This window comes from Mastigoproctus giganteus, chromosome 10 (genome assembly GCF_048544385.1).
Source record: "Mastigoproctus giganteus isolate SK-2022 chromosome 10, ASM4854438v1, whole genome shotgun sequence".
Classification (NCBI taxonomy): Eukaryota; Metazoa; Arthropoda; class Arachnida; order Uropygi; family Thelyphonidae; genus Mastigoproctus; species Mastigoproctus giganteus.
In genome coordinates this window covers 109,252,617-109,279,108 of record NC_143584.1, presented here as the reverse complement: position 1 = coordinate 109,279,108, position 26,492 = coordinate 109,252,617, and the positions used below count along the sequence as shown (strand labels likewise).

At 35.9% G+C, this 26,492-nt stretch overlaps 1 protein-coding gene across 3 annotated transcripts in view; it reads right to left on the bottom strand.

The window, feature by feature from the left end:
* LOC150079214 (integrin-linked kinase-associated serine/threonine phosphatase 2C-like) overlaps positions 1-26,492 on the bottom strand; it is a 112,303-nt gene that overhangs the window by 63,461 nt on the left and 22,350 nt on the right. For all 3 annotated transcript variants that reach the window (XM_090382772.1, XM_090382773.1, XM_090382771.1), the window contains one exon: positions 15,652-15,769. In XM_090382772.1, coding sequence (XP_090238898.1) covers positions 15,652-15,769 — 118 coding nt within the window. The remainder of the gene's footprint in view (positions 1-15,651; positions 15,770-26,492) is intronic.

Below are 26,492 nucleotides of genomic sequence, written 5' to 3'. Positions count from 1 at the left end.
GATTGGGTTAATATAAGAAGTGGGATTCCGTGGGGAATCCCTCTTCTTAGATTAACTCAATCTGAAAAGGGGTCTCAAAAAAGTTTATTGGGACCACTGTTGTTTTTGATTTTCTTAAATGACATTGTTGAAGGGATAGAGGGCGTGATGTCTAAATTTGCAGATGATGTAAAGATTTGTGGAGTAGTTAATGATCACGGCCAAGCAGCGCTTCTTCAGAGTGACCTAGGTAGACTTCAGGAATAGTCAGAAAAGTGGCAGCTATGCTTTAATCCAGCAAAGTGCAAGGTTTTACACCTGGGGAACAGTAACCCCAAAATAACTTATACACTTGGTGGAGTTGAACTAAAGTTAGTAGTGGAAGTAAGGGACTTGGGAGTTATGATACGGTCAAACATGAAGTTCTCCGAGCATTGTAGACAGGTTGTAAGGAAGGCCCATGGTGTCCTATCGATGATTTATCACACATTTTCTAGTAGAGATAAGGACATCATTATCCCATTAAATAAGGCTACTGTTAGACCACACTTGGAATACTGTATTCAAGTGTGGAGACCACACCTAAAAGGACATTCCACTTCTTGAAAGAGTCCAGAGACGGGTAACTCACCTGGTGAGATCAGAAAAAGGACGTCCTTATGAGGAAAGACTTCAAATATGTGGGTTGCATAGCTTGGAAACTAGGAAACTTAGCTGCCTTAGTCATGAAATGATGAACACTTCCATCAAGATATTGCTATCATGGAGAAACGTTAGCAAGGAAGTGGAAATCCAGCATGTTGGCACACTAACTACTGATAGACGATGATGGGAGAAGCAACTCATCATCACAAAAGCAAAAGAAAATAAAACTGACTGCATTTTTAGACCATTTATTGTAACACTTGTTAGTTTCATTAAAAATTTCAATAAGTGTAACTTGCATTCTTCTATAAAACTGTGGGTTCCAATCAATACGTGACTTTAAATTTGTATTCATCAAAATCCGTGAGAAGTACTTTTCAGGATGGGAAGGGGGGAACCAAAATCTTAACTTTCTATGTCTGGTGTTATCAACCAGTGGCAAAAATATTATTACTTATTACCAGGGTGACCAACTGTTAAGCATTCCACCTGAGTCATTGAAGTCAAATATTAAGCATTCCACCTGAGTCATTGAAGAGGCCTCTGGAGTCAGGAACTTGATGATTCATCTATGATGCTACTAAAACAATGACTCAAATCAATAAAATGCCTTTATTAAGAAAAAAATAAAATAAAATAAAAAATACACATACTGACTGTATAAACTGTACAGGTGACCCCCGCTTAAAGCTGATAATTCGTTCCAGAAAGACAGAGCGCTAAGTGAATCCGCACTAAGTAAGCGCCGCATTCCCATAAGGTAACATATGTATTTGTGAGTTGCGGTCAATGCCATAGGATATTTCCTAATCAATAATAAACGGTAGTGAAAAGATGCACAAATGTCGGTCAAAATATTTAATATTCAAATATTTGTACATATAAAATATTCTGCATTACATACATATATAATTATGTGGTTAACTACTTACGTATCAAAATTAAACTTAAAATTCCAATTAAAATCATGAATTTAATTGATCTAAATTGATTTAATTTAATTGCTGAATTTAATCATGAAAAATGAGTCGATTTTGAGTTGAACTTGGGCCCTCTTCCAAATAAACTAAAAGGGGTATTAATTTTAAATCCCCCACAGCTTTACCACCTAACAATAAAGTCAACCGATCCTTTGCCACTTTGAAACCTGGCATGTTTTTTTTTTTCTTCTTTCAATATGAAACTTATTTTAGGCATTTGTTTCCAGTTTCGGCTCCTTGATCTGCACTTGAGGCTTCTCCATGGATTTTAAATCTATTGAACCAGCCCTTACCAGTTTTAAATGGTTCCACATTTTTTTTTTTTTTTTTTTTTGTGAGTTTTCTTCAGATCATCATATTGGCTAATCTCTTTCTTTTTTTTATAATATTTAACTTAACTGAATTCTGCATTGGATATTATCTTTAATAAAATTAGTTAGTCTTTCCATTTCAATCCTAATAGTGGGCCTAGTTGCTTGCAATGGAACAGCTATCTTTCCTGCTGCTAAAATTAATTCTTTATTTTTTTATAATTGTTCTTATAGTTAAACTTGCAAGTCCTAAATTATGGCATACATCTGCTTGTCGTTGACCAGAATCGATTTGCTTCAAAATGTCTAATTTAATTTTCAAATTCAGTCTTTTTCTTACATTTATAGTCTTCGTACTGCACCCAGACGTTGTTGCTTTTTCATTCTTATCGGCCATTATTAACTCTTCGGAAATGTAACTGCATTGGTTGCATTAATTACGATACAATGTTTGAGTAAACTGTCAGTTATGCACGATGTCTAATACTGTACTGAGTGATGACTAGACTTCGGATAAATGCATATAACGCAAATATTACAAGCAATATACTTGATATTTTTTTAAAATGTTGATCTCTGAACTACGTAACAAGTCACTGTACTGCATTAAATTTCACTGAGCGTGGGAAAATTTCCCAAGTCGGCGTGGGAAACGTTTTAATTTATTTATTAAATCTGTTTATTGCTCTGCCAAAAAGCCAACCCCTGGACAGCAGGAAGCTAGGGGGGTGATATTTACATACAAAGGTTAAGACAGGGACAGGTGTCTGGCGGTTACATGGGGCACATGTATGCTTAACCCGAAAGGTACAGAACTTAGTGTTTATTATTTTACATAATTGAAAGAATTATAGGATATTATTTTCTCAAAAGTGCTATAAATTACAAAACCATGGGAGAAATGGGGCGGTCCTTCACTGGTTGTTGCACGTGGTATCTCTTCAATTTTGACTGTAATTGTGCTCACAGCCAGGCATCTTTGGAGTAGTAGATTCTAAGAGAGAGAGAGGACCAGTGATGGCTTCACTTTATTTTCCCTTTCACCTATCTTTAACGGGATGCATTGTGGTGGCATTTTCCTTAGTGGCGTCTCATAAGTGTACGTTTGCATATGTGTCCTTTAGCTTCTGACGTCTGTATGTATGCTGCTCACAGAATCTATCCAGGTCAATGGCTAGATTGTTCGTCAAATCTACCGTGTTTCCTGGGAACGTGCATCTTAATCCCTTCAGGTTGTTCAAACTGATTGTGAGTGGGAGCCTTGGGTCCATTTGATTCCTTCTGGCAATGCGGAGAGTTTTTATTAGATCAGTAATGTCAGGGGCATCAAGTCGTCTTGTGATTAGTCTGGCAAGTGTAAGAAGGTTTGCTGTATTGCTATTCATTTTCAAGCTATCGACTGCATCAAATGAAACGATTTCATTAAATATGCCAAAAATGCAATCTGTAAAAGAGCGCTATAATGATCTGTGACAGCGTTATAGTCAGATACAGGTTATAATATAAGAACAGCATTATTCTTATAATGAATCAGCATAAAGCGAACAGCGTTATAACAGGGGGCCTGCAGTATATTAAAATAATAATATATTTTTTTTTAAATTAAAACCCCAAACATGAGAGGTATTAGAACCTATAGGACTTAGTACTGTGCTTGGGTTGGAGGTTGAGAAGATGAAAGAAGATATTTGTTAACATAAGACGAACTTCTGTTGATTGTAATTTTCAGCAAATACATACGAAGTAAGGTTGTTCCAGAAAACGGCAGTTGAATGAATAAATGAGGAAGATGAAAAGTTGGTTCTGTGAGTTTGAAGTTGGACAGTAAATGGATGTTGGCTGGTGGCGCACGTGTTTGGACTGTTTTGAAAGAGAGAGAGCGGGAATTATAGAAGCCAATTCAGAAGACCAGTGTCCATGGAAGTATCTGTAGAAAAGGCATGCAGCAAAAACAGTACGTCTATGAGACAGTGAGTGGAGAAACTCTGTTAGGGAGGAGTCATTAATTAACCGAACTGCCCCCTCTTCTGAATAGAATCTAGAAGCCTGAGAGAGGTTTTGAGGGCGTTGCCCCAGATGTGGAAATAATATTCCATGGTAGGGCAGATTTGCAATTTGTACAGAGTGAACAGCTGTTTGGAAAAACAGTAATGTCAAGAGCGAAAAAAAAAAAAAAAAAAACCAAGTATTTTAGATGCAGAAGAAGCAATATTTGTAATGTGCTTGTGCCAAGAGAGATTAGAGGACAGGGTAATCACCAAAAGAGATATATCATTTTGCCTAGAAATCAAAGTGTCACCAAAGATAAGCATAGGAGCAGAAGAACCTTTTTGTGAGATATAAGACAAGTTTTAGAAAGATTGAAATCAACTAAGTTGTCTTTGCCCCACTGGAGAATTACCTGGAGTTCGGCATTTAAGTAATTGGTAGTGGACATTTGAAAAGTTCAAACTGATTAAGCAGGGCAAGTTTTCTCAAAATGGAAAGTGGAATGCAATGTGCTATCATCGGCAAAACTATGGATAGGATTTCCAGTCAATGGAAGAGGTCATTATTATACAAGAGGAAAAAAGTGGGGGAAAGAACTGAACCTTGGGGGACACCAGCATTAGTGAAGTTAGAAGACAGAGAGCCACCTACCATCACCCTCAGTGAGTGATCAGAGAGAAAACTGGATAACCAATTACAAAAAACAGTTGGCAAACCATAAGATGGAAGCTTGTTTAGAAGACTTTATGCCAAACATGATCGAAAGCCTTTGAGATGTCAAGAGCAACTGCTTGTGTTTCATCAAACTTTTCCATTGAATTTTTCCATAAATGGGTAACATGAGCCAGAATATCACCAATGGATCGACACTGATAGAATCAATACTGGCGATCGTTGAAGAGGCAGAAGGTTTCTAGGTATTTTAAGAGATGGTGGTTAATTGATTTCTCCATTACTTTAGAAAGAGTAGAAGTAATTGCAATGGGACAATAATTGGATGGGAGGGATCTGTCACCCTTTTTAGGAACTGGCTAGACCTCAGTTAATGACCTCAGCAGAAAGAAAAAACACCTTTGGAATAAGAAGGTGAAAAAAGGTGGCAAAGAACAGGAGTAAGTTCAGGAGCACAGGTTTTGGGAACAAGTTGAGAAATACCATCAAGACCTGGAGCTTTCTGAGCATCAAGATTCGTCAAAATCCTTCTGATATCCTTTTGACGGAAGACCACAGGAGGCATTGAATTGAGCGTGTTGGGAATGGTGGGAGGTGTTTTACCAAGATCATTAATACATGAGTTGGAAGACAAATGGGATGCTAGCAGGTCAGCTTTATCCTTGGCTGAAGTGACAACAGAACCATCTGGTTTTGACAGAGGTGAGAGCAGAAATGGATAAAAGTTGTGGCCTTTGGCAAGAGACCAGAATGCTTGGCTACCATTAGGGCAAGAAGCAAGTTTTCCACTCTTAGCCTGTTCAAAATCTAGTTTAGACTGATTAATGTTTTACAATTGTTGTGAGCTTTGGTGTAGCAGAAAATGAAACTGAAGAATTGGAAACAAGCCAATTACGATATGCAACATTCTTATCTTGAACAGCCTTAGCACATTTATTAGAAAACCAAGGTATAAATAAAGGACGAGATTTTAAAGTGGAGTGTGGAATAAGGGATTCCATTCCTACAAGAATAATTTAACTGATACGATCTGAGCAAACACTGACATCAGAAGTTTTGAAACAGTAATCCGACCAAGGAAAAGAAATCTTACAGGTCATCCCATTTTGCATTCTTTTAATGCCAAACAATACGAGGTTGGGAATAGCCATGAGATAGAGGTTCCATTGGAGAAGAGACAACCACCAAGTTGTGATCTGAGGTGCCTAAAGGACCACTAATTTTGACCTTGTACTTATGTGTTGGCTGTATGGTTAGGATTGTCCGGTATTCTTGTAGGTAAATGAACGATTTGTGCAAGGTTATTAGTAATTGGAAAAGCCTCAGCATCTCGACCAGCTGGGTCAGTGTGACTAGAAAATGGAAGCTGGCTGTAGTTGTGAACATTAAAATCACCAAGGAAAATTATCTCATTGTTAGGAAAGTTGGACTGGAGAAAGTCAAGTTGCAAAGAGAGGAAATCAAAGAGCTCCAAGTGATTAGTGGATTTGGGAGAATGGTAGAGCAACAGATGAATTTGAAAGAATGAGGTAGAGAGATTTTAAGCCAGAGAAGATTGAAAAGAGGAGATTCCAAATTACCAAGTATCTGTCAGGGAATCATACACGAAATATATGAAAGGAATCAGTGAATTTGGGGAACTGAGATGAGCAGTAATTGAATCAACCAATAACTGAGATTCTGTCAGAAAAAGTACATGGGGTTTGGCAGACTGAAAGTAGAAATGGACATTGTTGATATTAAAATTGAGACTACGTATATTTGCGAAATGAACTAGGAAGAATAAAATAAGATGGTATATAACAAGAATAAGATGTGATAAAATAAAAAATTAAAAGCGCTAAAAAGATGTTTAAAACCACTAAAACAGGAGCTTTCAGCAGCAGCCACCTTCATCAGCAATAAGGGTTGCAGGTTATCCGACAATCTATATATGTACATATACACCCCAGCAAGTCCGCAACACAAACTATGGCACCTGCATACGATTCACTTCTTGTGTGTTGGAAAAGGAAATTGAACGAACCACTCTAAACCATTCATCTCTCCTTAGGATAAGGGCTTCAAAGAGTGGATGAATGCAACAGCCCTTATCCCTATTAAGACTATAGCGTCCAGACAAACATATCCTTAAACTCTCTAGCCATTTTTGGTTCCAAAAGCCATGTGCTCTATCCATGATCACGGCTTCTTTAGATGTAATGCCATGCCCAGTTTCCCTGGCATGTTCAGCTATGGCTGAACCCACGTAATTGGCTGTCTTGAGGGCCCTATCGTGTTCCCCCAGGTGATCCTGCAGCCTGCATTTCGTTTCCCCCACATAAAATAATGCTCTGGTAGTAACCACACATTACTAGGTCAGCTGTAACCCATTTAGTCTCATCACCCCTCTCCTTAGATGAAGGGCAGGCCGACTGGGCTAGCCAGGTGGGTAAAGTGCCTGCTTGGCAACCCAAAGGTCATGGGTTCGAATCCCGCCTCGGGCTTGGATCAAGTACTGCAAAAACCTTGGGAGGTGCATTATGGCCACAGAAGCCGATGCACCAACAACTATAAAAAAAAAAAAAAAAAAAAATGAAGGGCAGTAGGACCCGACCATTAAGCCTTAACCACACTATTTTTGTGGCAACTGACCTGAGCAGTTTTTCTCTACATTCCCTACTATCTGGGCATTTCAGAACCCATTTTCTGTATTTTACGTTCGTGTAAGATACACTGTGTGACCTGGCTGCTGCCAGGTCAGAGACTGCACACAGTAGTGTCAGCAATCAAAGATCCTATTGTGGGTAATGATACTAGTGGGGTCATATATGAAATTGAGTGTACGGATTGTGGGAGAAACGAAACGCAGACTGCGGGAACACGATAGGGCCCTCAAGACAGCCAGTTAGGTGGGTTCAGCCATAGCTGAACATGCCTGGGAAACTGGGCATGGCATTACAGCTAAAGAAGCCCTGATCGTGGATAGAGCGCATAGCTTTTGGAACCAGAAATGGCTAGAGAGTTTAAGGATATGTTTGTCTAGACGCTATAGTCTTAAAGGATAAGGACTATCGCATTCATCCACTCTTTGAAGCCCTTATCCTAAGGAGAGATGAACGGTTTAGAGTGGTTCGTTCAATTTCCACTTCCAATGCATGAGAAGTGGACCATGCACAGGTGCCATAGTTCATGTCGCGGACCTGCTGTAGTGTATGTGTACATATATAAATTGTCGGATAACCTGCAACCATTATTGCTGATGAAGGCAGCTGCTGCTGCTGAAAGCTCCTATTTTAGTGGTTTTTAGTGATTTTAAACATCATTTTAGCGCTTTTAATTTTATATTTTATCACATTTTATTCTCGTTATATACCATCTTATTTTATTTTATTATTATTTTAATATACAGTTAGTATGTGTTTTTTTTTTTTTTTTTTTTTTTAATAAAGGCATTTTATAGAATTGAGTCAGTGTTTTAGTAGTATCATAGATGAATAATTAATGAAAACTGCTTGGCAGAAAGAGAGAAACCATCTTTTATTAGAAAATTTAGAAGCCAAACTTATGGTGAAAGAAAACTATAACATGTCCTGTTCAGAATTTAAAAGCTTTTTATTTAAAATCTTCGTTAAGGAGAAGTAATTTTAAAACTAGCAAAATCTAAAGAAAAATATATAAAGTTAAAGTAGTCTTCCTCGCTATTTTTAAAATAACTGTTATAAATAATATTATAGTTTATATAGGACAAATACATATTAACAACAATCATACAACTAATAAATATGTACTATGATTGATTGATTGATAAAAAAATGTATTTTAATTGTAATTTTATATTTTTCTTTTACTTTTTGAAGGAAAAAAAATGCTATATTACACATTTCGTTTCAAGTTGTCCCGGTTACCAACTTTTAGGCCACCCTGCTTAATTACTAATAATGGTAAAAACATTTTCACTTCAGTTGGTTGTTCAAATATATTCTTCTTCCTGGAGGAAATTCTGCCATAACTGATAATGGATACAGAATTCTTCTTCCCGGAGGCAATTCTGCCATAACTGACAATGGATACAAAATTCTTCTTCCTGGATACAATTCTACCATAACTAATTTTCTTTATAACTTCTCTTCACAGTTTATTGTAATTAATACATAATAAACTACATAATACGAATAAATTGAATAAGAAGAAGAATGTGAGTGAGTGAGTGAGTGAGAGAGAGAGAGAGAGAGAGAGAGAGAGAGAGAGAGAGAGAGAGAGAGAGAGGGCGGTATCTGAACACAGAAATCAGACTACAGAAAGACTGACCATGCTGAACCACATGCCTTTTTTATTCAACATATAAATGCTTGCTTTTAGCTAATTTAACAGATGCATCAATTGCCCCTGGCTTTTCATCCAAACATGACCATGTAATAAGATTGTCTCTCTCTGCGGTATTTACCATCAGTTTAAATTTAAAAATATTTAATGCACAGTAAACAAAGACTGGCCATGATTTCATCAGCAAGGTATGAAATTAGATAGAAAAAGCTAAATTCTTTATAAAGCATTTTTGTTCTATTTTATGACTACTGATATAACTTGCTGAAATACTTAATACTTGTGTGCACAGTTCCTATTGTTATGATGCAACTGCAAACAGCTGTAATTCATAAGATGTGGGAAGATGATCCACATATGAGTAAAACAAACACAAGCCAAAAAATTTCACTCTTGTGAGTGTGGTGTAAAATTTTCCAATTTACAGTACCCTTTTCAAGTTAAAAAAAGTGTTAAAGATCAGAGAAGCACTGGATACCGCCAGCTAAAAACTTCATTAGTTTCTCTTCTGACTCTAAAAAACCCTTATCATCATCACTTAGGTACTCTCTAGAAGTTATTTGGAGACAGTTTCAGAAAACCACCATTTAAAACAAAAAAAAATAAAAATAAAAATAAATAAATAAAATTATTTTTATACTCCGATACAGTCTCTACTTGTGATTACAAATATATTACAATCACAGCATGGATTTTTTTAAGTGGTAATGTGGTCTGACCAAATTAATTAGCTCCTATGGTGTCACAAAGGAACTAGAAGCAAAAAATAATTCAGATATCATATACTTAGCTTTTGATACTATTCCAGATGAATAACCTCTGTACAAATTCAAGTAATGTGGAATTATTGGCAAATTAATGCAATTGATAAAAGGATGGTAGAGTGGCAAGAGGCAGAGTAATTATTAATGACCACAGCTTTTCATGAACTAAGATTATTAGAGGAGTCCCTTAGTCAGTGCTGGGCCCATTACTTGTTTGTTTGTAATTTGGTTTTTAGGAGCATTAGCAACTAAGGCCATATTGCTCCGGGATATGCGGTGGTCATCCCCTGACTTTCCGCATCCTCTGTATTTGGTGGTGACGGGCTCAAACCCCGGTCTAATCAAGAAGCGTGTGCTACGCACTGCTGCTCCTTCCCACCTGGCTACGGAGGCGCCTGGCCCATTACTGCTTTCAGGCATGTTAGCATATATGCATGCATATTGCACCAATTATTTTCGCCATGTCCATCACTCTGACTGCCTGCATGTAATAACTTGACTTCTAATGGATAGATTTTTATAAAATTTTATATTTAGCTCTTTTAGAAAAATTTGTTATTCGTCAAAATAGGAAGAATCTTTGTGCCCCAATACTATACGGTGGGACAACAATACCTCCTTAGAACAAAAAAAAAAAAAACATATCGGACAGTCGTTAGTGGAATCGGTACTTTGTTATGGATGTGATGAGGTGGACACTGAAAGACAGTTGTTATTTGGTTTTTTTTTTTTTTAGGAGCATTAGCAACTAAGGCCATATTGCTCCGGGATATGCGGTGGTCATTCCCTGACCTTTCCGCATCCCCCATATTTGGTGGTGACGGGCTCGAACCCCGGTCTAATCAAGAAGCGTGTGCTACGCACTGCTGCTCCTTCCCACCTGGCTACGGAGGAAGCCTCACACTGAAAGAGGGTGATAAAAAAAAAAAGCTTAGGGCACTAGAGATGGACTACCTTCGTCGAACTGCTAGAGTTTCCAAGCTTGAGAGGATTATGAATGAGGAAATCAGAAGGTGTTTGCATGCAGATGAAGATATTATAGAACGAATTGAAAATAGGAGGCTGAGATGGTTTGGACATCATCTATGCATGAATGAAGAGAAAGGCCTAAAATTTTATATGAGTGGATACCACAAGGGAAGAGAAGAAGGGAATGCCCTAGAAAATCATGAAAGGAGGGTGCAATATCAGCTATGAGAGAGAGAAATTTGAAAGTTGAAGATGTCCAAGTCTGGAGACTTTGGAAAATGGGAAAGACAAGGTGACTATCTGCTGTATAAAGTCAAACATAGATAGATAGATAGATAGAAAAATTTGTTGAGCCATCCCAAATTTCATTAAAATCAAGCTAATAGAAATCTGGCAATTATTTTTTTATTTATATTTAGCTCTGTTAGAAAGACAGAATAATCCCAAATTTCATTAAAATCAGATGAATATACATCCAGCAATTACTATTTTTTTTGTCTGTCTATTTGCATGTAACAACTCAACTTTCAGTGTATAGATTTTCACAAAAATTTATATTTGGCTCATTTGGAATGATTTATTGAGCATTCCATTTTTCATTAAAATCAGAGCAATAGAAATCTGGCAATTATTAATTTTTTCATACATACATATCACATAGGCTATTATGTGTTTTACTGTATGCTGAATATGGCAGATGTGCAAGAAAAGAATAGCTTTAGCACTGATAAATGAAAGGTACTGCATTCAGGAGTTAGTATTAGCCATACAGTGCAAAGAGGCACTAGAGGCTTTTAGTGCATCAGCCAAAAAATAAATAAAATAAAAAAGTAAATAAAGAAAAATAAAGAACAACTAACAATGAAGTAAAATATAATAAAAAATAAGAAAAATATAAAAAAAAAAAAATTGCATTCCTTCTCATGTAGGTAACTACACAGCTGGCATTTAAATTTCTTTAAGCTGTGAGTGTCAACTACTCACAGAGGTAACTTACTGCAGTAATTAATAACTAGCTGCCTAAAAGGAAACTTTCTCTATAATTTGAACTTATGACCCATAGTTCTAAAATCCTAACAGTGAAAATTTCACCTTTATTCATTTTACTATCCCTCTTCAGAGTCTTATAGACCTCAACCAGGTCCCCTCTATGATACCTAGTTGCCAAACTCTGTCAATCTTCATTCGAAGTCTTCCCTGATATGGACACCCTTTTACAGATATCACCAAGCAGGTTTTCTATCTTTGGACCCTTTCAATGGAGTAGCAGTAATCTCAGAATAATTTAACAATTGTTACCACACGTAGGTAATCACACAGATGGGATGCTAGGACAGCAATGGAGTTCTGTCAATGATATCTAAGGAAGTTTAGCAGCAAGGGCAAAGAGGCAATTTTCATGCTGTATAAAGCAATGATTAGGCTATATCTTGAGTGTCACATACAGGTCTGGAAGCCTGATTTTTAGGAAGAATGTAGATTGATTAGAATGGGCACAGAGAACAGCAACAAAAGGCTTGAGTTCTATAAATTGTAGTGCCTTGAAACTAGGCACACAAGATGAATCCTGATTGAAGTGTTTAAGGCTTTTAAATGAATTGAGGTAACTAAATGCCAATGGCATCACTCCTCTTTATTGGATGATACACACACAAGGGAGCATAAATTTAAACTGGAAAAGGATGGTTGCAAGATAGACATGTCAAAATTTGTCTTCGACCACAGAGTAATTGATTCTTTGAACAAAGTTCCATGTGGTGTTGAGAAAGAAGTAAGTAGGCTGAATAAATATAAAGAAGGATTAAACAAATTCTTTGAGGGGATGAACAGATAATGTGGGTTTTTTTTTTTTTTTTTTTTTCCTCTCTGCTGTATAAGCTTCCTTCCTTGTATCATTTTGCACAAATATTAACCTCAAGATGGCCAGGCCAGAGAAACGTAATAGCTTCGTTGTAACTGTTTTTTGACTACCAAAAAACAGTTATAACTAGCACTATAGTTATCGCTGTGCTGTGCATAGACTTGATAACACAATGTGTGAATTTGCATCCATATACATTACCCCAAGACCACAGCCAAGCTCGCAAACTTCTTCAACCTATACCCTTTACAAGATTCACATCAGCAGGGAATGGCAGCTAGCAAGATTTTTCTTATTGTCACCCTTCATCAGTATGCTGAGCATATCAGACATCCTGCACACTGCACCTCCAATGTGGGAACTTAAAAGGTCTTCAAACAATGCTTGTAGGGCTGGAGTCATAATTTTACAACACAACAAAATTTCAAGCTCTTCTACTGCACACAGCTGATGAGTGCTTTAAAATACAGTATTAGAATGTTTTTTAATTTCATAGTATGCACAGCAGTTTTCCATAATATTCAAGTAACATTGGCAGCCATATATATTTCTTCCAAGTTTAACAGAAGTTCAGAATTAGTGGATTGGCCTTATCTCCATGTAATCCATTAAACTGGGGTTTCACTATATTTCTTCTGAAAAAAAAAAAGTTCAAAAACCTCTTATACACTATTCAAAATTATTTCTAAATAAATGTACACATTGTGATTTGCAAAAAGTTGAAGCACCTTTAGAGTAATTCCATAACCACTCTCTGAGACAAATGTCAGTAAGTGCTAAAATCATCTTCCTCCATCTGTGAGATTAAAGTACTCCAAGAGAAGAAGCAGGATTTCAAAGCTAAACTGCTTAAGTTGGTAAAAATTTTGCCTATTCCAAAGTACTGCTTTGTGGATAAGGGCATGACTATGCAATTGAGTGAGAAGAACAAAAAATTTGCTAACAAAATCAGAGTTATCATCAAAAACCTTTCATTGACACATTCAAAAAATATATAAAAAAATAAATAATTTATGCATTCATTTAAAGTATTCCTACTCAGCATGATTAGCATGCCTGCAAAAGCTGTTGCTGCATGATATGCTGATTTTCTAGGATATCACACAGAAGCTGTCCTTATGTTTTCTACAATTTAATCACTTTAATTAATTTCAGTCAAAAATAAAATGTCTGCTAGAAAATGTTTTTACATATTGTGCACAAAATCAGAATTTGGCATAGGGGCTGACTGTTTATTCCTTCCATGAGCATGTTTGGGACCACATTCATGTAACTTTAAGAGTGAATTTTTTTTTTGAGGAATTGGGAAGTGTGTAAAAGTTGGAAAACTATGTACAATAAATATTTTTAAATATTACTTTTTTTAATACAATAAATAATAAAAAAAAATAAAAATGCTATTACTTATTTTTTTTTCTTTGCAGCTTATTATATGTATCATTTAATTCAATTTTATCAACTTCTGGATCCAAATTCAAGAGAATTTTTTATTTTTGGTTTGGGTAAGCCTATATCATCTTGAATTTTGTTAAGGGTACACTCTCATATGCTGATTTTCAGAACAAAATACAAAAAAAATACAAAAAAAAAGAATAAATACAAAAATGGCTGCTATTACATGTAAACAGAGTTGACAGCACGTATCTGTAAAGTTTCGAGAGAATCTTGAAACACATACAGATATGTTTACAAGTAATAGAAGCCATTTTTGTCGATACTGAGTTGAAATTTGTTGCTATTGAGTTGAAAGAACCTGCAATATGTATATACTGTATACAGTAAACCCTCAATTTAACGGACTAATAGGGGAGAAGGAGTGTTCGTTTATGCTGAAAGTCCGTTAAATCGAATGTAACCTGGGGAGGGTTATTTTTTATTGTTCTTAATGTAAAAAAAAAAAAGCTTTAATACAATATACAGTACTGTACAATATAAAATTATGTTGTTATTTGGCCTTTGATTTACGGATATCAGAAACAGTTTGTTTTTTTAAGCTGTAAATTTCACAAACACGTGCTACTGAGATGCCGTGTTCTAATTTCTCAATTAGCTCTAATTTCTGTGCCACATTTAAGTCCACACACTTTATTTTAACTCCTCTATCACTTTATGCCATTTTAAATTGTAAGAATTGCAAAATTATATAATAAATAAAGTCACAATTCAGAAATCATAGAAACACTCTGTATACAACCTGACTGCACGATAGCTTGAGGCAAACTGAGACCGAAACAAAGCGAGTTGGTAGACCTGCAGTTTAGTGTCCCGAGTCATGCTCGTTTTCAGAAAGAATAAAAAAACAATTTCCTGATTTTGATTATAAAAATAAAAGTAGGTAATTTTGAAAACAATAACGGAAATCGGTAATTATTATTAATTTTTAATTAATAATAACACTGAAGTTTTGTATAACCTAAAAAAAATAATATGGTCGAGATTAATATGTACATTACTGCATAAATTACATTATTTATCCAGTCCGTTAAATCCGAAATCCATTATATCGAGGGTTTACTGTACTTGCAAAGAAGTTTAAGGCATACATGCACTGTGCTCATTCTGCTCCAATGAAAGTAGCCACTGCTGTTTACATTACACTGTCAATTACTAGTGAATTTTTGCTATTATCAATAAAAACTTCAAGACCACGACTTTCATTCAGTGTTTGGAATGTTTCGCTAAAGTTCAAAATACACAAACTTATAGGTTTCCAAATTTGTGGACACTACTCTTGAATTATCCTATACCTAGATGCACAATATGCACTCTTCCAAATATCAAACTAAAATTTAATAACCAACTCTTTGTTAATAAAATGCACACAAAGTTTATAAATAACTTTCTGACTAATAATGAATAATTAATTCATTCAGTATTATATGAGTGATGAAAAATTTTTTATAAGGAAATTTTTCTGATAATTATTAAATAATTTTTATTAAATAATTTTTATCAAATAATGTAAGGAAACAATCTGATTATAAACAAATTCCATATTTTATTAAATTTCAAAATTTTTGAGATTGGTTTTTTAGATACCACACTGGCATTGCAAAAACTCGGATTAACTAAACCCATAAAGTGAATAAATATATTAAGTAACAAAAATCATGATACAAACCAATTTAACAAAAAATTAAATTACTTCAAAAATTAAAATGAATTCATGCACTTACACCGATGAATGACGGTGAGAAATGTCTTTATGAAAACTGTTCAGTATTACATATGCATCCTGCATTTCTTCCCGTTCTCCTTTTCGCTCAGCAGCAAATCCTTGAAGATTGCATAGTTCTTTCATAAAAAGACAAAACATATTTTTGTCTTATAAAATAAACTTTTTTTTTTTTTAAATATAAATTCACTATCAAATCGTAATCAAAGCAGATGTAATAAAACGAAGTCCAAAAGCATTAAAATAATCAGCTCAAAGCAAAATCTATTACTCCAATTTTTTGGAATAATTTTAGAAAAAAATGAAAAACTTTATGAAAAAAAAAAAAAATCACTTCAGTTGGGATATTCAATATCACTGTTTAGTTATGGTTTAGTGGAGTTAATTTATGATCCACCATACTTCTCTATCAGCTTACCAATAGTATTTTAAAAATATTCTGCAGCTTGATTACAGAAGGAATACAATCAATCAATACAAGAAACGTAAATAAATAGGCTGACCTATTTATTTATGATGACAGGACGTCATAAATAAATATATTAAACAACGGGATGGCGCTGGCTGTCACATCATTTTAGTAAAAAATATAATTTTTAAACAAAACTTCGAAAAACACTTAAATATTGGTGCAACATAACCTATAATTGTGATTATATCATAGGATGGCTGCCATCGTGGGTAGTAGTCATTCGTGTAACCACAGGTAGAGGCGCATCGATCGAATGCCGAGAATTCCATCTGGTTATCACTATGACTGAAATATACTGACAATTTTTGTCATAGGCCTTTAATATCAGTTCAACAATGTGTGTTGTGTCAGTAGTCTGCATTTGTTCTGTGTGCTTGTCGGTTATCGCATACACACACTTGAAAGTTTTTAATTTATAATTTTAAAAGTTTCAAGCCTCAAAATTTAAAATGTCAAAAAAGAGAAATTGTGCATTTAACAAAGACCTTCAAAAAGAATTTAAATTTATTAAACTGGACAACTGGTATAGTGATAAAACAAAAGTGGATTTGTCAACATTGTAATGTTAATTTTTGATCATTGTTGATTAATGTAATGTTCATAGACATTACATTAACCAACATCTATATTAACCAACATCTTATGTAGCCAGAAACATAAGGATGCTGAGAAAACTTTGAATTCGGTTCAAAGCATCAGCTTGTTCATTGTAAGACGTGATGAAGGAGAAAGTGATAAAATTGCAGCATGCAAAGCTCTTGTTGCCTATCATACCGTGCATCACAATCAGAGTTTTTGTACATATGACTGCTTGTCAAAATTGATAAAAAAAGATTTATCAAACAAAATTTTCTTCCACACACATACAAAATCAGAAGCAATAATTACTAACGTTTTATCACCATATATACTGGATGAAGTATATAATGGATTTGAATAAAACTAAAAGCATTACAATAAGTTTAGATGCGTCAAACAAAATAAGACATGAAACTGTTTCTGATTGTTGTGCGGTACTTTTTGCCAAACTGCGGTTTTAAAGTTAAAATTATAGATTTTACTTCTTTACCTGGTGAAACATCCGAACTACAAAGTATTATGTTGAAGAAAATAATAGATAAATTCTCCTTACAAAACAAAATCATTGCTCTGAGTGCTGATAATACCAACAAAAATTTTGGAGGTTGTAAAAGAGTTGGAGCTAGAGATTATCGGTATTGGTTGTGGTGCACATATTATTCACAATTGTCTCCAGTGTGCTGTCGACTGTCTACCAATCGATATTGATTGTTTTGCAGTTAAAATATACAAATACTTTTTTATATACACAGTCAAAGTCGAAGAACTTAAAAACTTTTGTGAATTTGTAGGAGACAATTATGCAAAATTATTGGAACATGGATATATAAGATTTTTGTCCATAGGCCCAATCAGAGCTTTAAGCATGTTTAATGGACTTCGTCCACATTTTCTTTCTCAAGAGAAATGTCCTGTTATGTTGAAAAAATTATTTGAAGATCTCTGTTTGAAATTATGGTTGTCATTTGCAAGATATCAAGTTTCAACATTCCAAACATAAATTAGTTTTAGTGAAAAAGATAACATTTCAGCTACAGAAGTAGCTATGAATATTGAAAATCTTACAAACATATTAGAAGCCAGAAAAAAAAGGCATTTTATAATAACAGATGTTAAAAATAAACTAAAACTGTTAATAGACAGCAGTGAAATTAGTGAGGTCAAGTTTTTTGAAGTAGTCAAGAATTTTTATGAAACCAGCTTAGAATATGTAAATGTGGTAATGCAGCTTGGGAAATACTGAAAAATTTAAACAAGTATTACCAAAAAAGGTACCTGAATGGAAAGAAATACAGGACAGTTTCAACGAGGAGCTTATTACACAAACAAGAGAAGACGAAACTCGCATATTTGATCAGTGGGCATTTATAAAAGCAATAGTTGTCAGGCAGTTGGACACATAGAATAAACAAAAATTTCTGTATCTGATAAATGGGTTCAAATATTTTCTGAAATGCACGAAAAACATCTAGCTTTCCAGGATTTTAGTAATGTTGTGGAATTTGTTCTTTGCTTACTTGGAAGTACAGCTTCTATGGAGAGAATATTTTCCATAATGGATAGCATATGGTTGAATAAGAAATCCAGATTAAGTGTTGAAACCTTGAAATCCATGTTAATTATCAAGCGTGCAGGTGCATAAGTACACGTTCCTTGAGCGACCGGGGTTCAAGCCCGTGACTGCTAACTACAGTGCTGTTTCTTGTATTCTGTCTATCTTGTGAACTCCTCTGACCATTTGGTCGTCCTGGAGTATAAGCAGAAAATTTATTTTATTTATTATCTTAAAAGACCAAAATCTGTTACGTAAAATATGTTCATCTGAAAAATATTTTCTTGGTGTGAACTTGATGATGTGCAGTATCCCTCCACGTCGACCTAAAAACATTTGGTTGAATATTTTTTCTGCTCTTTCTGAACATTTCTATTCCCCATCCTGTTTTGGCCTCAAGGAACTATGGTCAGCCTATAAATAAATTAAGAACTTTATTTTGATGGGATTTATGAAGCTGTTTACAATCATTAATCATCTTATTCCAGTTGGGTATTAATTTTGAAGTAGCAACTCTCAGAACACAATGAAGGTTGGTGGCCATTAAGGATGCTCGGCATTTGTTTTTATTAATGTTCATTACAGAGAATGTTTGTTCACACTTATAGGTATAACTGAAAACTGACATTTTTCCAGCCAAATTTTTCAGGTTACAAAACTTTTTTGGGTCAAGAATGTTATAAAATTCTCTAATATCATTCTGGTTATGAAGTTCCCATGTGTTGGAATCACATTTTAAATCAATGAGCTCAAGCTGAACTTCAACTGGTGCATTATAAATGCTTGAAGAGAATGGATCCCCCACACAATTGATAAATATGATTCAATTTTTCGAAAGTCGAGGAATCTGGTCTCGAATTCTTCAATTAAGTTTTTGATTGATGTTGTATAATCAACAAATTTTATTTCTGGAATATTTCTTAGAGATGCCACTGTAGGAAAATGGACCAGGTTTTTAGAACTCGATTGGCGAGAAAACAAGCACAGCTTTAAGAAGAAAAGAATTCAAACTGATCATTATATCGTGTGCAAATTTATTTTCCCCTTATCGCTCTTTGTTCGATATATTGAGGTGTGTAGCAGCAATATCGCCTTGGAAGCAAAATTGCAGATCCAACCTTCATCTTTAAGCTCGGTGAAATTCCAATTATTTTTCATTTCTAAAAATAATATAATTTCACCTTTCAGCTCACATACTCTACAAAGTATGTTTCCTCAACTTGACCACCATAAGTGACTATGATAAGGTACATCGGTATGCCCACACTGAAGGTCTTCTAGAAAGTTTATGAACTGTCGGTGATTTAATTCCTTGGATCGAATGAAATTAGAAAATTATCTCTACAGCAAAGTGTTAACATCTCATAAAATTCTTAGGACTTTTATGAGATGTAGTAGTGGCATGTGATGCATGAAAGCAAGTGTATGAGCTTATACAGCATCAGCCCAAAAAAAAAAAAAAAATCATTCCCTCCAAATGTTAACCTGTAGGAAACTGTATTTTGTTCCACCGGTACAAGGTCAACATTTATGTATCTGTACACATTTAGCAATCTATTAAGAGTTTAGTGTATAAACTATTCTGAGGCCAACAAATCCAACAATGCCCTTCTTGGATACTGAATTACTGAATAATATTGAATCTTGTTAACATTAATGATAATTGGCCCTTTTGCTATCTTGAATTGGATTGGTGTATATACATATGATTTGGGCATGTGAATTGTAAATTTTTTGCGTTTCCCATCTGAAGAACAAGAGTAGCACTGATTAACAGAGCTCAGTATCAGGTATTTTTTATACCGTGTCTCAACGCACACCATAGTTCACTTGCAGTTGCTTCGATTTGCATAACGACTCGCTGGTCAAAGTTTTGGCTCATCAGTGTAATGCTATCATACTATAATAAATACAATGGAATCAACAGTGATAGTTGTATACTATCAACAGTGGTAGATTATCAACAATATTATCCTCACAATGCTATGAGGAACTTCTGAGAAATACTGTTTTGGCAAAATTACTGTGTAATCGCATGCACGTGGAACAATAGGGACATGAATCCATACTTTCTACCTCCAGTTCAAGTCGGACAATCATGTAATATGGAACTCGTCGCTCACAGTAACAGTGTTCTCATGTGTGGATTTACAAAGTTTATATAAAAATCAGTGTGGTGAAGTTTACAGTGATTAGGTGAGTGAATTACCATCTAGTTGGCGATCGCTAACACATGCATTGTTTTCTGGGTTGAATTGATGTTTTAAGTTATTTTGTGATATTCTAATTTGGATTTATCTTTAAAACGTGTGACAAGCTTATCTTATTAGCTTATAATTTGAGCGTACTTTGTGACTTTTTGTTTTAAAGTTGTTATCACTGTATATTTCATAAAATTAGGAAAAAATGAAAAATCAAGGATGAGTGTTGTACATTTAATGAGGAATGGAAAACTAAATATTTTTTCACAAGAATTAAAAATAGAGCTGTGTCTCATTTGTAATGAATGTGTTTCAGTTTTTAAAGAATATAACATTAAGAGACACTACACAACTAAACACCCTATACATGGAGAAAACTTAACTGATGATGGAAGAAACACAATGTATGATCAACTATCTCAACAGCAAAGTGTTTTTATTCGACAAAATGATGAACAGGAAGCTGCAACAAAAATAAGTAATACCACTGCCAGCAAAATCGCAAAAGCATGTAAACCCTTTTCAGATGGAGAGTTCATTAAGGAATGTACATTAGAAGCTAGTACAATGTTATGTCCATCTGTGAAGTCTAAATTCCAAAACATAAGTTTGTCTCGATATACTATAGCTTGACGAGTGTCGAAAATATTGCTAATAACTTGGTAGAGGAACTATCAGCAGAACTGAAATCTGTGGAGTGATATTCTCTGGCTCTCGATGAAAGTACCGACATAAAAGGCACTGCACAGTTGCTAATTTTCATTTGCACTTGTAACAGCGATTTTGAAATTGTCAAGGAGTTGTTATCCATGGAATCAATGCAAGACTACACACAACCGGATCAAATATTTTTGAAAAAGTAGAAAATTGTCTAAAGAGGTTTAATTTAACCTGGAATAAAATTATTAGTATAACAACGGACGCTGTGCCGTATTTGGCTGGTAAAAATAATGGCTTATTGAAATTGATTCCAAAATAATACCAATTCATTGTATTATTCATCAGCAAGTCGTATGCAAAACTGTACTCAATATGGGGCCAGATGCATCTGTATATTTATCTGTATAACCTAAATTTGTATAATTTCTCATTTAGAGATCTATGTCCTGTTGTTGTTTGTTATTTGGATTTTAGGAGCATTAGCAACTAAGGCCATATTGCTCCGGGGATATGCGGTGGTGATTCCCTGACCTTTCAGCATCCTCCGTATTTGGTGGTCACGGGCTCGAACCCTGGTCTAATCAAGAAGCGTGTGCTATGCACTGCTGCTCCTGCCCACCTGGCTAAGGAGGCACCGATCCATGTCCTGTTAATAAATAAGAAATGTGCAGATACATAGAGAAGCAGGTTTTAATTTTCTTGCTTGACATGAAGGTAACTTCGGGAAAAAATTCTTTAGTGATGATACCCAGAGATGTGGATTCCAATGTCTTTGCCATATAGTTAAAAATTCGTTCTAATGCCTAGCTCCTTCATGCTTATTTCAGGATGGATGGCGATATTCAAAAACCTAGGTGGATTCTGTCTCTTAATGCGAAAGCAGAGGCTTCTGTATATTAGGTGTATATCCAAGGTCAATGTGCTAGAGATAACTTGTAACGCTGGTGTAGATACGTTCGGCATACCTTTAGCATACTAAGGAGCATAGTTCTATGTAAACTAGCTATTTAGGTTGAAATTTAACTCTTCCTGCCCTGTGGAACCATGCGCCAGCAGCATAAGTTGCCATAGAGAGGAAGATGCCGTTGTAGTAAACCTGCATGGTCTGACGTGAGAGACCACAATCAGCTCTGGAGATCTTTGATGGCATCAGTAAAGTTTCTAATTTTAGCAGTTATGTGATTAAGGTGTGAGAAAAAATTTAATCTACAGTCCACGATCATACTCAAATATTTCGTTTCCATGACAATTGGGAGTCGAACATTGTTAACTTTGACTTGTGGTGGGCACTGAATATTTAATTTGGAGCCAAAAATCATCATTTTAGGCTTCGAAGCACTGATGGATAGTTTACTGTCTAGAGTCCAACCATAACAATTTGCAAAAACAGCATTAGCAGAGGCTTCAATAGCTGAATAAGAGTGACCACTGATCAAAATGATTACATCATCAGCATAGACAATTATTTTGGTTTTGTCAAAAGATCTGGAAATCCACTCCTGTGTCCCAGATGCGGGGCCCCAAGATAGACCCTGGGGACGCCCTCAATACACCTGGCTGGAGACCTGACAGAATTTTGATTTCACAGGCACATGCCGGTTGTTGAAGTAACTTCTGAAGAGAAGATAAAGTTGTTGAGGTCAGTGGCCGGTATGGAGATGTTCAAGGCACTTTCCTACCAGAGGGAATCAAAATTGCCCTCTAAGTTGACAAAAATAGCAAGGTTATATTTAGATGATGAATTTTCAATATGAGAGGTAAAATCAACCAGGGAATCCTTAGAGGACCTGCCTATCATAAAACCATATTGATTGGATGACAGTAAATTCTGTGACTGTAGGATATTCATAAGGCGCTAAGCTGTGAGTCGTTCTAACAGTTTCCCTAGATTTGCCAGAAGGGTGATGGGTCTATAGGACTTTGGTTTAAAAGTTGGTTTTTCAGGTTTTTTTAATAAGTTTTTTTCATACATCTGGGAAGAGGCTCTCTTGCAAACATTTATTATAAAGATTAATCAGTACTAGTTGATAACCATCTAATAAGCCTAGGTCATAGTCTAACAAGTCTTAAAACAAATTTTCTACTAGATCCAAATAGAGGACATTTTTTAATATTGATTTTCTTTGTGGCAGTTTCTAGTTCCATTGAAGTAAATGGAGGCATAGCTTCATTAGACAAATATTCAGAGTTTGCAGAATGGGTGTTTCAGTGAACTTGTGTGTCAGTTGAGGAGTCATCAATCCAAAATAGTGTTAACAAAGTCCAACCAGTTAGACGTCTTACAGAGTCTTCACTCTGTAAGACTCTCTATGTTTTAACAACTCTGTTAACAGAGTTGTCAATCACAGTACCAAAACTTCTAAAGAAAAGGTCTTGTTCCTTGAAATTTTATAGTGAAGGCCCCACGGGTTTGCATTGCCATAGCTGTGGACAAAATTCATCCAGGTCTCTTGTCTTCGAGAAGCTATAGCTTTAATGTATCTTTTTTTAAGAGATGTATATTGTGAGCATAGATGCTCTGCATCAGCAGTAGGCCAATGCTGATGTTGTTGGTATCTGTGACGGGCCCAATGAACAGATTTTCTAAGACATAGACAGCATTTGGTGACTACAGTAAACAAACAGATGATGTTTGTGGGAGCTTCAGGTTAGGAAAATTCTTTCTAATGATGAAATAGAGTTATATATCTTTGGGGAGAAACTTATTACCCAATGCACATATAAAGAGGATCTTAACTTTATAGCGAACCTGAATGTAGTAACCTGTTTGATATCATCGAGGATAAAATCAAAATCAGCTAAGTTTTCATTGTGCAGACTTTTTTTTTATTTCCTCTTTTGAAAGGTCTTTAAGGACATCATAAATTACCACAGAAGGATTACCTTTCTGAGGAGTTCCTGCAGAGATACCAACAGCAGTAAAGGTTTCTAAAGCAGAAATACACTTAATATCTGACTTTGTTCCCATTTCCAGAACAATGCCTTGGTTTCTAGCTGATCTAAAGGACTTGACCTTTATATACTTAAGATAAGTTTTTAGGGTTTTTGTGACTGAGTTTTTGACCTTAGAGCTTGTCTTGCTTACACTGTTCTGAGAGGTGCTGATTATGATAACATTATTACTTAGTTTAGTTTTCCCATTCATTTGCAAACCACTACGGGTGGCAGCCGCAAAGGTTTCGACTGGAGTAGGGCTCTGAGTTAATGACTCTGAATAAATAGCATCACGCTTGACAGGAATTTCCTGAGCTGACACTGGAGAAAGATTTGATTGAGTGGGAGGGCAGGGGAAAAATCTCTTTCAAGTAACTTTACTCTAATATTTATCTCATCGCTGATAGCTTTGCGCCTTTCGTTTTTAATTAGTAGAGCAGTGGTAATTGTCTCTAAGTTTGACTACTTTTCCATGATAAGATTTCCAGAAATTACAGTGACTGTTAGCTTCACATGCTAGAAAGCTAATGATATCTTTTCTCAACTTAGATATACAATCGTAATTAGTATTATTATTAGTAATGGCCGCATGGCACAAGAAAGCCTATGGCTTATGCTGCACCAGCCAAAAAAAAAAAAAAAAAAAAAAACCCTGAATAAAACAATGATAAAAAAATAAAAATAAATAATAATAATTAATAAAAGAAAAGGAAATTAAACCTATCATCCTATGCACTTCCCTCACCCAAAGGTACTATTTAGATGACCTTTGAATTTTCCCAAACTGTCAGCCTCTACCACTCATGTAGGCAACTTATTCCAGTAATTTATAACTCGCTGGCTAAAGTAAAACCTCCTGCAGTCCAATCTAAACATTTCCCCCCGTAACTTGAATTTATGTCCCCTAGTTCTAGCATCACTTATAATCTTGAAAATTTCGTCCTCATTCATTTTACCGATGCCTCTCAGATGCTTAAACACCTCAATCAAATTTCCTCTAAAGTGTCTAGTTTCCAAACTCTACAACCCACATATTCGAAGTCTTTCTTCATAAGGATGCCCTTTTGCCGATCTCACCAGGCGAGTTACCCGTCTTTCACCCTTTCAAGAAACTCGATGTCTTTCTTTAGGTGCGGTCTCCATACAGTATTCCAAGTGTGGTCTAACAAAACCTTATACAGGGTGATTCACTACCAGTGCGACAAACTTGCAGAAGGTGTAGGGGGCACATAGCATTGCAGAGTCCGAAATGCCTTCTTCATGCAGTAGAGGACGTTGAACAGGAGGTCGTGTGAACAGTGATCCCGCTGGAAGTCAGCATTTGCGAACCAGTTCCCGAGGCAGTACGAGTATTCAAACGTTGAACTGGCCGACGTGCACCTCGCGTATGGAGCTGCGGACTGTAATGGGCGTGCCGCTCTGCGCTTGTACCAGGAACATTTCCCGCACAGGCGTGCTCCTCATCATACAATTTTCGCACGTGTGCACAGACGGTTACGTGAGACTGGTTGTTTCGCGAGAGGTACCATGAATCGAGAGCGAACAACGAGGACGCCAGACAATGAGGAGAATGTCCTGCGTCTTGCAGAAGGCAATCCAAGTACGAGTACTCGAGCGATAGGCCAACGATTGGGTATTTCTCAATCCACTGTATGGAGGATACTGTCAACAAAGGCACCTCCGTATCCAGGTGGGAAGGAGCAGCAGTGCGTAGCACACGCTTCTTGATTAGACCGGGGTTCGAGCCCATCACCACAAAATATGGAGGATGCAGAAAGGTCAAGGAATGACCACGGCACACCCCAGAGCAATATGGCCTTAGTTGCTAAAAACCACATAACAAACAAACACTGTCAACAAACCAAATGAGTTCATACCATCTGCAAGTGTCCAATCATTGGAGCCTGCGGATTATCCACTCTGGAGGACTTTTGCTACTTGGTTTCTTCAACAGAAACGGTTCGCAAATGCTGACTTCCAGCGGGATCGCTGTTCACGCGACCTCCCGTTCAACGTCCTCTACAGCATGAAGAAGGCATTTCGGACCCTGCAATGCTATGCGATTCCGATTCGTCTTTATGCCCCCTACACCTCCTGCAAGTTTGTCGCACTGGTAGTGAATCACCCTGTATAATGGGAGTATCACGTCCCTATCTCTACTTGCAAAAGTTCAATAGATCATCGATAGGACACCATGGGCCTTTCTTGCAACCTGTTTACAATGCTCAGAGAATTTCATGTCTGACCGTATCGTAACACCCAAGTCCCTTTCCTCCAGTACTGGCTTTAGTTGAACTCCACCAAGTGAATAAGTTATTTTGGGATTACTGTTTCCCAGGTGTAATACCTTACACTTTGTTGGATTAAAGCATAGCTGCCATTTTTCTGACCATTCCTGAAGTCTATCTAGGTCTCTCTGAAGAAGACCTAGATAGACTTCAGAT